The sequence below is a fragment of the Pararge aegeria genome, chromosome 2 (assembly GCF_905163445.1).
Source record: "Pararge aegeria chromosome 2, ilParAegt1.1, whole genome shotgun sequence".
Classification (NCBI taxonomy): Eukaryota; Metazoa; Arthropoda; class Insecta; order Lepidoptera; family Nymphalidae; genus Pararge; species Pararge aegeria.
In genome coordinates this window covers 18784289-18799122 of record NC_053181.1, presented here as the reverse complement: position 1 = coordinate 18799122, position 14834 = coordinate 18784289, and the positions used below count along the sequence as shown (strand labels likewise).

Genomic DNA, 14834 nt, shown 5'->3' with positions numbered 1-14834 from the left:
AAAAGTTCTACATAATGTTTTCAAAGGCGTGTGAAGTCTACCAATCCAACGTGGCCAACGTGGTGGACAAAGGCGTAAACCCTTCTCATTCTGAGAGGAGATCTGTGCCCTGTAGTGAATGTGACGGGTAAGGTGTTGCCTCAAGGCACGTACCTAGGAGAAGACCCGCAAGCAGATTTCATCAGCCCAAACATTTGATAGATCGTAGAAGCAGCATTACTGTGTGGTTGACAAACTCCATGATTTACTTTTAACAAAGAATGAATGCCACCACAGATAAAATATACTTACAATGGATGCATATACTCATATAGCTAAATTTGATGTAATCCCCATAATTCAGATAACTATACTGTGAAATCAATAGCATAAAACCGTCCACTGCTAGATTAAAGGCCTCTCTTTAGGGAAGGTTTGCTCATAATTACGGTTGGCTAAATCTATGCTCAATCACTCCTTTTCTAATACTAAAAAATCCAACGTTTATACGTCGCTGCGTTAAATGGAAAACCAACAAATACCTTAGCATATAAAACACGAAGTTAGGGTGATATTATAATATAATAATGATGCCGTAAACAGATGTTATTGGTATGTAGGTATATAATATAAACGTTTGGAAAAGGTTACGGACTGCGGTACAAAGTTGCCCTATATAGGCCACCAGCGCTTAAAGGTCACGCTACTTTGCTTGTATAGGTTTACATCGGCAGCTGTGGGGCTGGGGTGGCGATATGGCTTCCTTGGCCCGAACGCTCCTCGCAATGTCACGGCGAATACGTGTCAAGGTCACGGGGGTTTTTGACCTTTATACCACGTATAAAACTTAAAAAATATAAAGTCTAGTTTTAGAATGTACTTAATCAATCTTTTTGTGACTTTTTAGTTTAAACTTTATTTATAAAATAATAAAAAAATGCACTTCCATAAAGAAAATTTCTTTTTGTATTGTTTATATTTATTTAAAAAAAACCTACAAAATATAATAAAATGTTTTTTTTTTATTACATGTCTTAGAAAGTAATCATTCTTTTCGTCACTTTTTATTTTACTTTAACCTTTATTTAAAATTGTTAAGAGAATAATAAAATAACACATAAAACTAATCTCTTTCTTTTCATATTTTTTTATTATTATTTAAATTATCACAATGGTTTTTTTTTATAAATATTAAAAACATACTTTACACTAATGTAATGAAAAGATTGCAAAAATGGTGGATGCGATTAAGGAAGAACGGGCAGCTCAGCATCCTTGGGGAGGCCTTTAGTCCAGCAGATAACTATTATAGGGTCTGATAATGGTCGATGATAACTTACTTTTGTTATCAGTGTTGCGCTCGTTGTTATATACACTACTTCTTGGGAATGAGCTCAGGCTATGCAGGATTCTGACCAAAACCCCTTCGGTAATCATAATCTCTTAAACCAACATCTAGGGATGTCCTAAGACCACACCGGTGCTAACCTCTTGGCGACACACAAGCTCATCTAAGACGCACCTGGCACCAACAACCCCAGTGCCTTGAAGGCTATATCATATCCCGGTAATCGTCTTTATTATTAACACAGTACCGGCCTAGTAGATGAGTCTTCTCTCCAAATAAGAAGGGATTTAGCCGCAGTCCACTTCGCTGGCCTAATGTGGATTGTAGGTTTCATAGCGATGCTTTCATTTTTGTTGAAGCAAGTAATATTTAATTGCTTAAAACACATTTGACTCCGAACAGTGAAAAGTGAGTGCCGGTGATTTAATTCGGTCCTCGAAAGTGAAGCCGAAGCCTTACCCACTAATTTAATAATAACTTGCATTGAAGCAACATAGGGAGTAAAAATTTTGTATCCCTCCATCCCGTGCAAAAAGGAAGGCTTTGCTCAGTCGCGCCGTGAGCATAATGTAGGTATATCAGCGAACGAAAACATCACGTTCGCTGCAGGATATGCATTGCGGATTAACTATATAACATATTTTTCGTAGCAGTTCGAATATTTTAAATAATTTTACTGTCAAAAATCCTAATAAATTTTAAATGGAGGATGTCATGCTCATTAGTTTTATTTCGATTTTATGAATTGTATCATTGTCTTTGCTTCATAAAGCACTAGCAAAGAGACCAAAAGTCACAAAGTTTTCTCCAACATGTCAAAATACCATTAAGATGTCAGGAAAATAGTGATGTACTTGCTATTATTTGTCTCCCGGAATTCCTATCAATAGGAACTAATTATAAAAAAATACGATCTAAACCTAAACCTAATCTGAATAATAATAATATTGTTATAGTAACAAAATTGCAAAAGTCACAGATTGGATAACGTTATACAGCACTTGGATTTTAAGGAGTAACAACACCATTCCCCAGAAATTACATTCAATAAAATAATTGACCACACAAGCCGTAATGCTATGTTGGAATGTTGAAAAGTTATAATATATAAATACTACGATCATTTCTAAAGTTTAGTAGAATAATAGTTGTAAAACATCGTAATCAAAACAAGAGAAGAATAAAAGTGAATTTCGTAGTGCCGGTAGTCGTACCGTAATACTTTTGGAACTCGTCCAGCTTGGGAAAGGAATCGGCAACATCCTAATTTTATATCAGCCACTGCGCTATGCGTCTATGATAAAGAGGATATTGTTTCGTTCTTCATTTTATAAAGTTACACTATTAGCTATATACTACATGTTTATGACAAATTTAAAAGTTATCTAGAATTTCCACAATCATTCACTATCTACAAATACCATAATGTTTTATAAAAAAATTATGTACTTGAGGAAAGCAAGTAAGTTATGCCAAAAAACTTTCTTCATTGGAGGGCTGATTACGAATTTATCGTAAGTTCCATTGTTTAATGACCATAGTCGTGTTAAAAGCTGGTGGCAAACATTTAGATAGTGTCAGATCTGCGATGACCAGACGCGAAGCATCCCAGCAAGGCCAAGGTTGACAGCGGTAGGGCTGCGGTGCGGGCGCGGGGCGTAGCGGGCCTTAACGCTCCGCGCGCTCCCGCACACCGACCATTCTACTCCTCGCAGTCGACTCTAACGGTTGTTCTAGTGCAAGGTAAGCGGGGACACTTAAGAATTTACTCTGCCGCCCCGACCAGCCTCTCCAATTGCATACGTCATACGGCATCACTTCAAAAGTTTTGATAACGATTAAATTATTATCTAGTGACAATCTAAACCGTTTCAAGATGTGCAATGATAAGTTCAAGTGCGCTTTTTCCGATACGGCGGTTTTTTGTGGTAAGGAGTCCATTCTACATTCAAACAAAGCCCGCGAAGGTAAACGGTGGCGCTGGCCGGGGGTAGGTTTCCCTCCGAAAAGTTTTGAAGCGGTTCCCGAAGGGCGGGAAGCGTGAGCCGCGTGCGTGCGTACTGGGCATCGATCGGGACAACCCTCGCCCTCGCCGCTCCCTGCACAGGCATACTCATTTGGGCAAAATATCATTCCGTCATTGCATTTAGTATCCTCCGTTCATTTTATTTTGTTGCAGTAGTTCTTTTGTGATATAGTGCATGTTTTAGCGTTTAGTAGCATCTCATAGTTGTGAAAATGGGTGGTTGTGCTACAAAAGAAAACAAGGAAAACAAACCGGCTGAAGAAGCCGACGGGTGCGTATTCGTAGCCGGCATTTATTTCTAATGTGTCGAATCTTACTTTTTTTATATTTCTAATTGCTTACGAATCTTTGACGAATGAGCAAACAAATTTTTTATGGCAAAGAAAAACTATAAATTATCCGTATATTAATTGAATAGCGCATTCTATGTGAAATAATTTTTATTCTCGTTTGTAATTCTCTTTCAAATACTTTTGATAAAGATCTAAAACAGTATGTCAATGTATTAGGTTCATGGGTAGTCAATTTATACTTAATTTTTGCAAACGTAATATTGTGTAGGTAATTTAGTAACTTGTCGACTGTTCCCAAAATAAGAGTAATTAAGAGTTTTACAACCGTCTATCGATATAATGATATGTATTTGGTTTAAATTAATATAAATTGTTACAATATTTGCAAAGTACTTGCACCAAAGTACCGGGCCTATACTTATGTTACGTGCTATGAGCTATCGATATCTAACTTTCTTGGAATGTAAAAATGAAACTGTAATTTGAGTATGCTTTGTTATGTTAACTACGTTGTCGTACAGAAATGAATGCAATTTGGTAATAAGAACCGCGATAACATTCGTAAGCAGTCATCGAGTGGGAGGTACCGGCTGCGCGCAGCTAAGCAGTACTTGTGCGCAGTGAGCTGACAAATCCAGTAGACTTGCGCGCGGCTAAGGCGACCTCTGGCAAAATTACGTAATTCTACGAAATTCAAGTGGCTCTTGGGTGTGTTCGAATAACAATTCTAAATCCCGGCAGTTTCCCTGACACTATCACCTAGTTGCTAGAACCCTCTCATCGCCTGTCGTAGCTTTAACAAGTCATCACCATGAATTATAAATTCAAAGTCACGATTCCTGTACTCGTTTGCGGTGGTGCTGTTCTTACGTATTACCTCATCAGACGGTTTGTAATATTTGTGTGTTGATTTTTATGAAACGACGTATCCTTTAAAATAAACATATTTCATTAATTAAAATTCAATGAATGGCAATGGCATAGTGGAATAGTTTTTTATTTGTTTTGAATCTTGAAAAACGTTCGGTAAGTAGGTACATCTCTATTTTTTTTTTAGAAACGGAGTTTTTGAATAGACTTGCGTCCGTTATTGACCATAGTGTTTTTTTTTTATTCTTTTTGAACGGCTGACGCTACTAAGTAGGCACGTAGGTACTCACGTCCGTCATAAACTCGTAGAATTTTAAAAGTCGTAGATCATTCATTAATTTTGATTTATTGCTCGAAGCCTGAGTTGGAAAATTAGATTTTTTTTTTCAATATAATGTGTACACGAGCAACATGTGCAGCACTGAAGGCGTTAGCGCATACCATACTATTATTTCATTTTCACACAAAAGTGTTCACATGTTAAAATTATTTTTATTTTTGCAGAAAAGTCGCAGCAATGGTGGACGCCGCAACCATCGAGAAATTGGAAGCTGGATTCAGCAAGCTTCAGGCCTCTGACTCAAAGTCACTGCTGAAGAAATACCTTACCAAGGAAGTATTCGATGCTCTAAAGAACAAGAAAACTTCCTTCGGCTCAACACTTTTGGATTGTATTCAGTCTGGTAAGTTGAATACAATTTTGCATGAATTTTAAGAGGTCGCATTTTCGTAACCCAATGTATACCTAGCTTAGACTCTCGAGGAAATTAAATAAAAGACCTAATAGACTTACGCAGTTAGCTATAAGGTTAAATGACTGGATCGCGTTACGTAACGAAATCCTGATGGATATAAACTATCTACCTACCTATCTAGATAAAAAGTACCTATCTAATAAAAACAGACCTTTTGTATTGACTTGATAAAATTGTCATACATTGTGTTTCAGGATATTAAGCCATTTTTGGGTCTAAAGATTTTCTTAGAGATCTTAACCTTTTCTTCAGAAAGGTACCTAATGGGTTTTTAGCAGTTCTACTTAAACTTTTTATTATTTTATCAAGTAAGATCTGAAGTAAATGTTAAACAAATTAATGACTTAGAATTTTTTATTTTTATTTTCAAACTAAATTTAATATTTCATAATACTTTCAAGTGTAGGCAGGTACTATGTTGGTAGGTACCTGCCTTAAACTTTTTTGATTAGATGTGAAAACATGAGATAATGGTCACACATATATCAGCAAATATCTTTTTGATAATAAAACAATGCAATATCTATAGATTAAAGATATATTGATAATGTCAATTTAGTTATTGTTACTTAGGTAAGATTTTTTTGGAGAAAAATAATTGTTCATACAATTATTAGTGACAGTTATCTGAATATCCTTAAAAGAGTAGGGGTCGAAGTTCTATTGCAGTCTCTTATAACTACCTTTTAGAGGTACAATAAGGATGATTAAACTATAAGTAACAAATTTTTGTTTCTTTCTAGGTGTTGAGAACTTGGACTCTGGTGTTGGAATCTATGCGCCTGATGCTGAAGCTTACTCAGTGTTCTCTGACCTCTTTGACCCCATCATTGAGGACTACCACAATGGCTTCAAGAAAACCGACAAGCACCCCCCTAAGAACTGGGGTGATGTAGAAACCCTTGGAAACCTTGACCCTGAAAATGAGTTCATTGTATCAACCCGTGTCCGCTGTGGCCGTTCCTTGGAAGGCTACCCCTTCAACCCTTGCTTAACCGAGGCCCAATACAAGGAAATGGAAGAGAAAGTCTCGTCTACCCTCTCCGGCCTCGAAGGTGAACTCAAGGGTACATTCTTCCCTCTCACTGGCATGTCCAAGGAAACCCAGCAACAGCTCATCGATGACCATTTCCTCTTCAAGGAGGGTGACCGTTTCCTCCAGGCTGCCAACGCTTGCCGATTCTGGCCCTCCGGCCGTGGAATCTACCACAATGAGAACAAGACTTTCCTGGTCTGGTGCAACGAGGAGGACCACCTTCGTATCATTTCCATGCAGATGGGCGGTGACCTGAAGCAAGTATACAAAAGGCTAGTGACCGCAGTCAACGATGTTGAGAAGAGGATTCCGTTCTCGCACCACGATCGCCTCGGTTTCCTGACTTTCTGCCCCACCAACCTGGGTACGACCGTGCGCGCGTCCGTGCACATCAAGCTGCCCAAGCTGGCCGCTGACAAGGCAAAGTTGGAGGAGGTCGCGTCCAAATACCACTTGCAGGTCCGCGGCACACGAGGTGAGCACACCGAAGCAGAGGGCGGAGTATACGACATCTCCAACAAGAGGCGCATGGGACTCACCGAGTACGACGCTGTCAAAGAGATGTACGACGGCATCGCTGAACTGATCAAAATCGAGAAGTCCCTGTAAGCGTTTGATCTCGTACAATCAGTATTTTTTTTGTATTATTTATCGGTTTCACGTAAGTATTGGATGTTGGCTGGGCTGCTCGGCGAACTAGTCATCGGCGCTACATTCGGGCGTTCGGGCACGCGGGCGGCCCTATATACTGTTTTTCGTAAAAATATTTTCTATAAGGAAGTGGAAAATAAAGACAGCTAGCGTTAAGACCACAAACTGTTTATTATTTTATAGCCTTATCATTTCCCTAGACAGAAACTGCCTCTTCAGTGTGGCGGTTAGCATGTTCATGTCCGTCATGTTTGACGGCCGACTGGCGCAGTGGGCAGCGACCCTGCTTTCTGAGTTAAAGGCCGTGGGTTCGATTCCCACAACTGGAAAGTGTTGTTGCAATGAACATTAATACTTTTCTTGTGTATTATAAGTATTTATGCATCTATTATTCATAAAAATATTCATCAGTCTAAGTACCCATAACACGAGCTATGCTTACTTTTGGGCTAGATGGCAATGTGTGTATTGTCGTAGTATATTTATGTGAACACGAGGTCCTGGGTTCGAGTCCCGGGTCAGGTCAAAAATAGTTAGGTATTGTGTATTTTCTGTTAAATTCAATAACAGCCCGGATTAAGGATATTGGCGGTATCAACCACTGTGCCTTGGACGGCACGTTTTTTTTTCCAGTACAGGTTACTACCTGTTTTAGTGCATGGACTATATTTGGTGAGTCTATTTTTTTTAATATGGTATATAATAATTGACGGGTCAAGCAGATTGCCCACCTCATAGCAAGATAAAAACCATTGCCTATAAACTGAGCAACTCTTCACAGGGTATTCAAGGAGTCGTGCCGTCCTGTGCCCGTCAACCTGACTCCTAGGTGTTGAGCCTTATTTACTTGTAATTTAGACATCCACCGATGCAATTCAGACCGGAACACAGCATTCAGTCTGCCCTAATACCGTCTTCTAAGAGAGACCAGTTATAGGACATAATAGGCTGAGTGTGATTATTGAGAAAAGGTCCATGATGTGAACTAGTTCGAAAAGCTTAAGCACAATGGAATGTGATTGTTATTAGTAAAGTTGACCAAAAACAAGTCTTGATTCGAAGGCCTTATATTCTCTATTAGGAAATTTCCAACACTAGCTTTCAATTAGAGGTGAAGAATATTTTAGAGAATATATTGTGGTAGATAATCGTTAAAACCCATATTAAAGCAGCGTGGTCGCTTAGCGCTTATGTATTGTCTAAATGAATTTTTAATAACAACGGAATGTGAAAATTACTCAACATAATATTAAATACAACCGGATTCGTTAAAACAATAATTCAAAAATTAAAATTCTCTGTACTCGGACGCCTGACTGAATTTATCAGCAATTTCATGAATGTTCTTTGTAATTGTTGATAGATAATCAGACAGGCGCTTAAATATGAATTGAAAAGTTCTATTCAATGAGGATTTAAAACTTTTTATTAGTCGTCGGTTTGAAGTTTTTGAGATGGCATTTTAGTATCTCATATTGATTGTAAGTAAGTGTAACGCTGCGATACAAGTATCCAAGGAATTCAATTATTACTTGGTCTCTAAACTGACCAGGAAAATAAAAAAAACTTCATTCGCAATAATGCGAATGTGGTGGCATGCATAACAGGTTTTTTATTTTCCTTTTCAGGCCTTAGATACTTCGTTTTTACTTTCCTTAGCTTGACAAAATATATGAGCAAAATATGGTGTCTACGGCACAGATATAGTTAGCCACTTCACTTGCGGTCTGTGGTGTCATCGTCATTTGCATTTGTCAGATGCAAATCTGCCATCTGTCTGCTGTCAGGCAAGTTTGTTTTTGCCCGGTGTTTTTTCTCTGGCATTACATATTTAAATGGGTGCTCTAACCGCTAAGCTAACGAGCCCTCTGGCTTTACACAGATTAGCCAATTTGCCCGTTTGACTTTGACAAATATTGACAGTTCATTCGAAAACCGCTGCCATCTAGCCATAGACCGGCGCGCCAATTAAATTACAAACATTTTAAAATTAAAATGTCGACTCCAAAACCAGAAAAAGAGTTACATTTACCATTATCTAGAGTGAAAACTATAATGAAAAGTTCTCCAGATGTGGATGCTGTTGGTCCAGAGCCATTATACTTGGTTACCAAAGTTACAGTAAGTTTGCCTTTCCACTTAATTAAATCCTATATATCAACTTATCTCATTTATGTTTTGAAAAGTGAAATAAGATACCTATATTTTATAAGTCTTCGTAAGTTTCATTGTCAGCATTCGCGTTTGAATTAAACTTCTATTTTACATTTTACAGGAAATATTTGTAACAGATCTAGCTAAAAGAGCCTTCAAGAACACAAAAAGTAATTTATTAGAATACAAACATATAGCCGAAATAGTACAAGAGGATGACACTTTAGATTTTCTCAGAGAGATCATGCCAAGGAAAATAACAGTCAGACAGTTTAAAGAATTGATGGCAAAAAAAGCGGCAAAGGGAAATGAGTCTGATGAGTCCAGCGAGGAATCTAGCGAAGAAGACAGCAGTGATGAGAGTTCCAGTAGCACAACCAATCCAGACTCTCAAAACAGCTAGGATACATTTTAATTATTTAATTTTATATGTTATGAAAAAGTTATGAGGATGCAAAACATATAATTAATTTGGATATGTAAAATGAGACTGAGGAGATTTATGTAGCTGGCATAAATCTGACTCATTTTAACACATTTGGCTGAGTAAAGTCAAAATATACTCCATATGTCTCAGTTTTCTGCTTGCCTGCGGAATTAAGGAAATTGCCTAAGGAATTTGTTTGACTGGCCTTAGGATAACCCATATTTTAGCTTTGCGGTATTAAAAAATCCAATTAAGTATTACTCAAAATGAAAACTACGACTAAGCAAGTAGAACCGTGATCAAAATTTGTTCAATCTGTTTAATTCTGCAATATGCATTTTACATACATTTTTCCCTATGTGGTCAATATTATCTGGCAGGCTAATATAAGAGTTTTGAGGGTAACCCCGATGTGGTCCTCCAGTACTGTAACTTATGTGACAGTTTCTAACACATTACAGATGTGGCCTATCAGTTTACAATTTACACAGTCAAATAAGCATTTTTTTTATGGAGGCAGCCAGTTTGCAACTTGTTCGAAAAGATCCTGTATTACGCACTTGGAGAAGTACAATGTACCATAGCTGAAACCATTAGCTTTGACTAAGTCTGAACTTGCTCTAAGTTAAATGTTCTTTTAACCTTTAATCAATAATATATTAAGCTTAATATAAGTTCTAGCTCACTAATGTGTCTTGGTTTTATGACTTTGCTAGCAGAAGAGCTAATGCGTGTGTAATGTCTGAAAGCAGTATAGGGGTTAGAATATCTAATTTAATGTAAGAACATTACATATTTTATAACATGCTTTGCCACATCTGCTAGTTTTTGTATGGGACTGTTTTTCTAAGTACAACTTGCTGTAAATTTGATTCAGCAATGTGTCATGCACATTATCTGCTATATACTTGGGATCAACACATTCTGATGGTAATGCTGTACCTACCTGTTTAAATAAGATAGTTACATTTTATTACCCCATCAGGTTATATGAAACCTATATATAATGTTATTTAGAAAATGTGCAGTTGCTCAAATTAGTATTTCAATATGTTTTGATTCAACAAACTGGTTATTAGTTTGATTTAAGTGTTTAATGTTGTAATCAATGAAATGTTACTATTTTCCTGTACAATGTTATTTTGTTGCTATAATAGGGACTCCAAACCTCATGGAGTACTACAGTTCCAAACATTTTGTGTATAAAATGTGTTAGATAGACAATGAATTGATCATAATATTAAAAAACCTTTTTAACTTAGCTGGTTTTTTTTTGCATTATTAGTTTTCTAATGTGTTATTTTGCTGTTTTTTAAAAGTGGTCTTGAATTTACATAGTGTTTTAATTCTCCTTCAAGACTGAAGGATTTTGTTGATCTTTTTCATCTGCCCTCAATATCTGAAAGTTCCCTTATAATCTATTTAGTCTGTCTCTAAAAAATCACTCTGACATTTAAGGTACAAGTATAATCTGTAAAAAAATATCTGACTGTGAAAGCCCTCATTTTATAAGCTTCTTTAACGACTGGCCCAGACAATTTTAAAGAAGTTAATTTAATATTGTGTACTTGAGCTTGTAAATTATTACAAAATAATCCTCAGTAAAGTTCAATTTAATTATTTTTGTTTATTATGATAGTAAATATATGCTTTACCAATAGCGAAAAGGTAAAAGATGAATATTATGCATACAAGAAACAGGCTAATACTAGGTATTTAAGCATTACTGCAAACTGTGCACAGTAGTTGCTAATTAATTTTTACAACCTAATCAGCTACTACTTTTTGTGTTTACAATGCCATCTATTTGTAGATCTTGGAACTTCAACTACTTCAGTTGCTAGTTATAGAATCTTCTAACAGATGGCACCTCTTCAACAAACCCATTATAATAAAAGCACCCTGTGCTGTACGGAAAAAATAAATTATTTAAAGTTGGAAAACTATCGATAGTTGACCTCGTAAACTAAGTACATTGATAAAACTGGGATCAATCCTGTAATGGTACCTAGTAGGCTAATAGGATCGACAGTGATGACTGATGATCATCATCATCATCATATCAACCGATAGACGTCCACTGCTGGGCATAGGTCTTTTGTAGGGAGTTCCAAATTCCACGGTTTTGTGCCGCTTGAATCCAGCGGCTACCTGCGACGCGCCTAATGTCGTCCGTCCACCACGTCGGGGGTCGACCAACGCTGCGCTTACTAGTGCGGGGCTGCCATTCCAGCACCTTGGGACCCCAACGTCCATCCCTCCTCCGAAATATGTGCCCCGCCCATTGCCACTGCAGCTTTGTGACTCGTTGAGCTATGTCGGTAACTCTGGTTCTTCTACGGATTACGCACGTTGCATGTTTATTTTTAAGGCTCTTAACTAAGGATATGTGACCTAGGTTAGTATACGCTTCACTAATATTATTTGCACAGCTTCATTCTAGGTAATTAGCTATGTGTATGCTCCAGTTCGGGTCAAGTTTACCAAAGTAAAATCGATTATCACAAATAAATTATTTTGGAGCGCGCTGCGCGCTGTTTTATGTGCTTACTGCATTTATAACTTGTATGGTCTAACTGTATTTTTTTTCATTTTTGTCTGTCTCTATCTTGACGGCGGATTGTCGCAGTTTGCAACGACCCTGCTTTCTAAGTCGTGGCCGTGGGTTCGATTCCCACTACTGGAAAATGTTTGTGTGATGAGCATATACATGTTTTTCAGTGTCTGGGTGTTTATATGTATATTCCAATATTTTTATTTATATTATACATAAAAATATACATCAATCATCTTTGTACCCATAACGCAAGCTACGCTTACTTCGATGTGTGTATTGTCGTAGTATATTCATTTATTTTCCACGGTAATTAATAAATATTAGCTACCCCTTCACCCCCCGGTCAATCCTAGGCAATATTGCAACCAAAGGTTAACTTGTAGTGGAATAAAAAGAAGCTCTGTACAGAAGACTCTCGTTGACACCTGTCACCTGATTTCAGTACCTTTGTCAATAAACCACAAAAATTTAAATTTCGAACCGTGTCAAGTTCCGAACAGAGTCAATAACTCGGCTAAGTGCAAACAAATTGGCCGACATGCGTTGCGGTTGACCCGACCGTCGCCCATTGTCACGTTACGCAAGCCCTTGCCAATTGCTCTCCATCTTTGATCTTTGTAGTAACTCAGGGGTTCCCAACTTTATAAAGCCAGGCGCTCTGTCAAGTTAAAAATTCTGTGCGGCCTAACACGGCTTTTTAAAATAGAGAGATCTTTTTTAGTTAGGCAGATAGGCGCAAAAATACAACATCCTCTATATGAAACTAATAAAACCATGTCAAAGTCAAAGTCAAATATTTCTATATTCAAGTAGGCACATAGCTGGCAATTTTGATGCGTACATTACATGTAGAATGTGACATGGAAGTGAGTTGACGGCGATAACTGAATTCGTCAATTTAAAACAAAAGCTACGAGGGTCAGAAACGCGCCCTGGTCTAAGAAGAAGACCACAACAAAGTTAGCCGGTTGCTTCTTTTTGTTATCACCATCTAACATTGGGATTTAAAACTATCAAAGAAGCAACCTGGTTACAGCAATAGCGTGATAAATAATAAATTTTAACGAATCGTTTAGTAGAGTAATTCTTTTTTACGAAAACTGCCTCATCAATGGGATGACTGATCTGGGTGATCTATAAAACCATTTTTTCAGTACCTACAAGCTTACGGTGCGTGGATCTATGTACTTTTTAATGCGGCCCAGGTTGAGAAGCCCAGTAGTAACTAGAAAAATAATATTACGTGGTGTTACCTACTCGCTAAGTGTTTGTTCGGCGATTAAAGTAAGTCATGAGCGTGACACGGATGGTAAGTACCAATATTTACGCCCGCTGCGGTAAGTTGTACAGAACTATCTTGTGTTCTAAATTAAATTCTGATTCAGTTCCAGCACGGGTTAACACAGGCAGTAGACACAAATAATATCCCCCGATTAAATCCATCGCAAAGGATAAAATTTACATTGCAAAATACGGCAACAGGGAATTGGAGTTAACCCCTGTTAATAGTAGGTAATATTAGATTGTTGGAAGAGGGGGTAAAGCAATGGATAAATAAAGGCGTGGGATAAATCCCAAGCAAACGAGTATCTGGCATCTGCAATCCTGAGTGTAGCGAGGGTTTTACGGGCGTCCAAAATGAAGTCAGCGTCAACCCTGAGTTGAATAATTTTCATAGTTTCTGAGGCAATAAAATCAAATATTGTAGGGTTTCTTTTTTTACAATCTGTACGATATGGTTCGCGCTTCACAAGCTCTGGTGAGTGACAGGGACGCCATCATACGTTAGAGCGAGAGGGCAATATTAGAATGGACTAAAAAATTCGGATTCGTCGTCCGCGATGTTCATTATTCAAATCAGTTCCTAGGGACTCCAGTACATTACTTACCCGCTAAGCCTATGTATTGACGGACTTAAAGTTTCAATACTAGGCTACGTAATAAGGCATTGTCGGGCGAGTGGTGAACGCAAAGTGAATAAAACCCCTTCATTATAACCACTGAAAGGAGACATTTTGCCCGTTTGATCGATTTCCATAAGGCACACCTGAGTATGTGATACGAAACTGATACGATATAGAAGCATCTTAGTATTGTTTTTTGAATATGATAACAATTATAGAAATAAACGTACCCAAGTAAGTTGGCAGGTACATACTTAGTAAATGTTCTTTACAATGTCAATCATTGAAAAAATCCAATGTTATTATTTACCACTTTCAATTCGATTGTGTCTACCTGCTTGAAGGTGTTCTTAGTGTTGCGCAACTGTAGCCTTAGTATAAGGTTTGCTGGGTCACAATCGAGGAGTCTTTTTCGAGTGTCAAACTCTGTATCGCCAAATTAAGGGCAGCGAACTGAGTCGTGGCCGTGGGTTCGATTCCCACAACTACAAAATGTTTGTGTGATACAGTGTCTGGTTTTTTATCTGCATATTATAAGTATCTCTGTGAATGTGTATAAAAATATTCATCAACTATCTTAGTACCCTTACTTTGGGGCTAGGTGGCGATGTGCGTAATGTCGTAATATTAAGTATTTCTGTGTATTATATTCATAAAAATATTCATCAGCCATCTGAGTACCCATAACACAAGCTACGCTTACTTTGGGGCTAGATGGCGATGTGTGTAATGTCGTAGTATATTTATTTATTTATTAATTATAAAATTAAAATTAACCTAATGACAATGTCACTCCTTTTATCCCCGTTTTCACTAACGGGGGATAAAACGAGT

At 37.6% G+C, this 14834-nt stretch overlaps 2 protein-coding genes across 6 annotated transcripts; both read left to right on the top strand.

The window, feature by feature from the left end:
- The first annotated feature begins 2928 nt into the window (after window positions 1-2928).
- LOC120628628 (arginine kinase) lies at window positions 2929-7123 on the top strand. 5 transcript variants are annotated; one of them, XM_039897131.1, is made up of 3 exons: window positions 2929-3070; window positions 5021-5199; window positions 6015-7123. In XM_039897131.1, the coding sequence occupies exons 2-3, from the start codon at window positions 5034-5036 to the stop codon at window positions 6914-6916; spliced, it is 1068 nt and encodes a 355-aa protein (XP_039753065.1). In that variant the 5' UTR covers window positions 2929-3070; window positions 5021-5033; the 3' UTR covers window positions 6917-7123. The 5 variants fall into 5 exon arrangements, with proteins under 5 accessions (XP_039753065.1, XP_039753044.1, XP_039753076.1 ...); XM_039897110.1 differs by lacking the exon at window positions 2929-3070 and adding an exon at window positions 3345-3624; XM_039897142.1 differs by lacking the exon at window positions 2929-3070 and adding an exon at window positions 4331-4354.
- Window positions 7124-8780: 1657 nt separating this feature from the next.
- On the top strand, window positions 8781-10797 carry LOC120628635 (chromatin accessibility complex 16kD protein). Its single transcript, XM_039897158.1, has 2 exons — window positions 8781-9079; window positions 9234-10797. Exons 1-2 carry the CDS (start codon window positions 8954-8956, stop codon window positions 9513-9515), a joined length of 408 nt encoding a protein of 135 aa, XP_039753092.1. The 5' UTR covers window positions 8781-8953; the 3' UTR covers window positions 9516-10797.
- The last annotated feature ends 4037 nt before the right edge of the window (window positions 10798-14834 follow it).

Excerpts from the sequence above, each read along its gene's own strand:
- LOC120628628 (XM_039897101.1), top strand. The coding sequence starts at position 4,458 with ATGAATTATAAATTCAAAGTCACGATTCCTGTACTCGTTTGCGGTGGT. Across the intron at positions 4,535-5,020 it reads ACGTATTACCTCATCAGACG|AAAAGTCGCAGCAATGGTGG; the intron begins GTTTGTAATATT and ends TTATTTTTGCAG. Across the intron at positions 5,200-6,014 it reads TTTGGATTGTATTCAGTCTG|GTGTTGAGAACTTGGACTCT; the intron begins GTAAGTTGAATA and ends GTTTCTTTCTAG.
- LOC120628635 (XM_039897158.1), top strand. The coding sequence starts at position 8,954 with ATGTCGACTCCAAAACCAGAAAAAGAGTTACATTTACCATTATCTAGA. Across the intron at positions 9,080-9,233 it reads ACTTGGTTACCAAAGTTACA|GAAATATTTGTAACAGATCT; the intron begins GTAAGTTTGCCT and ends TACATTTTACAG.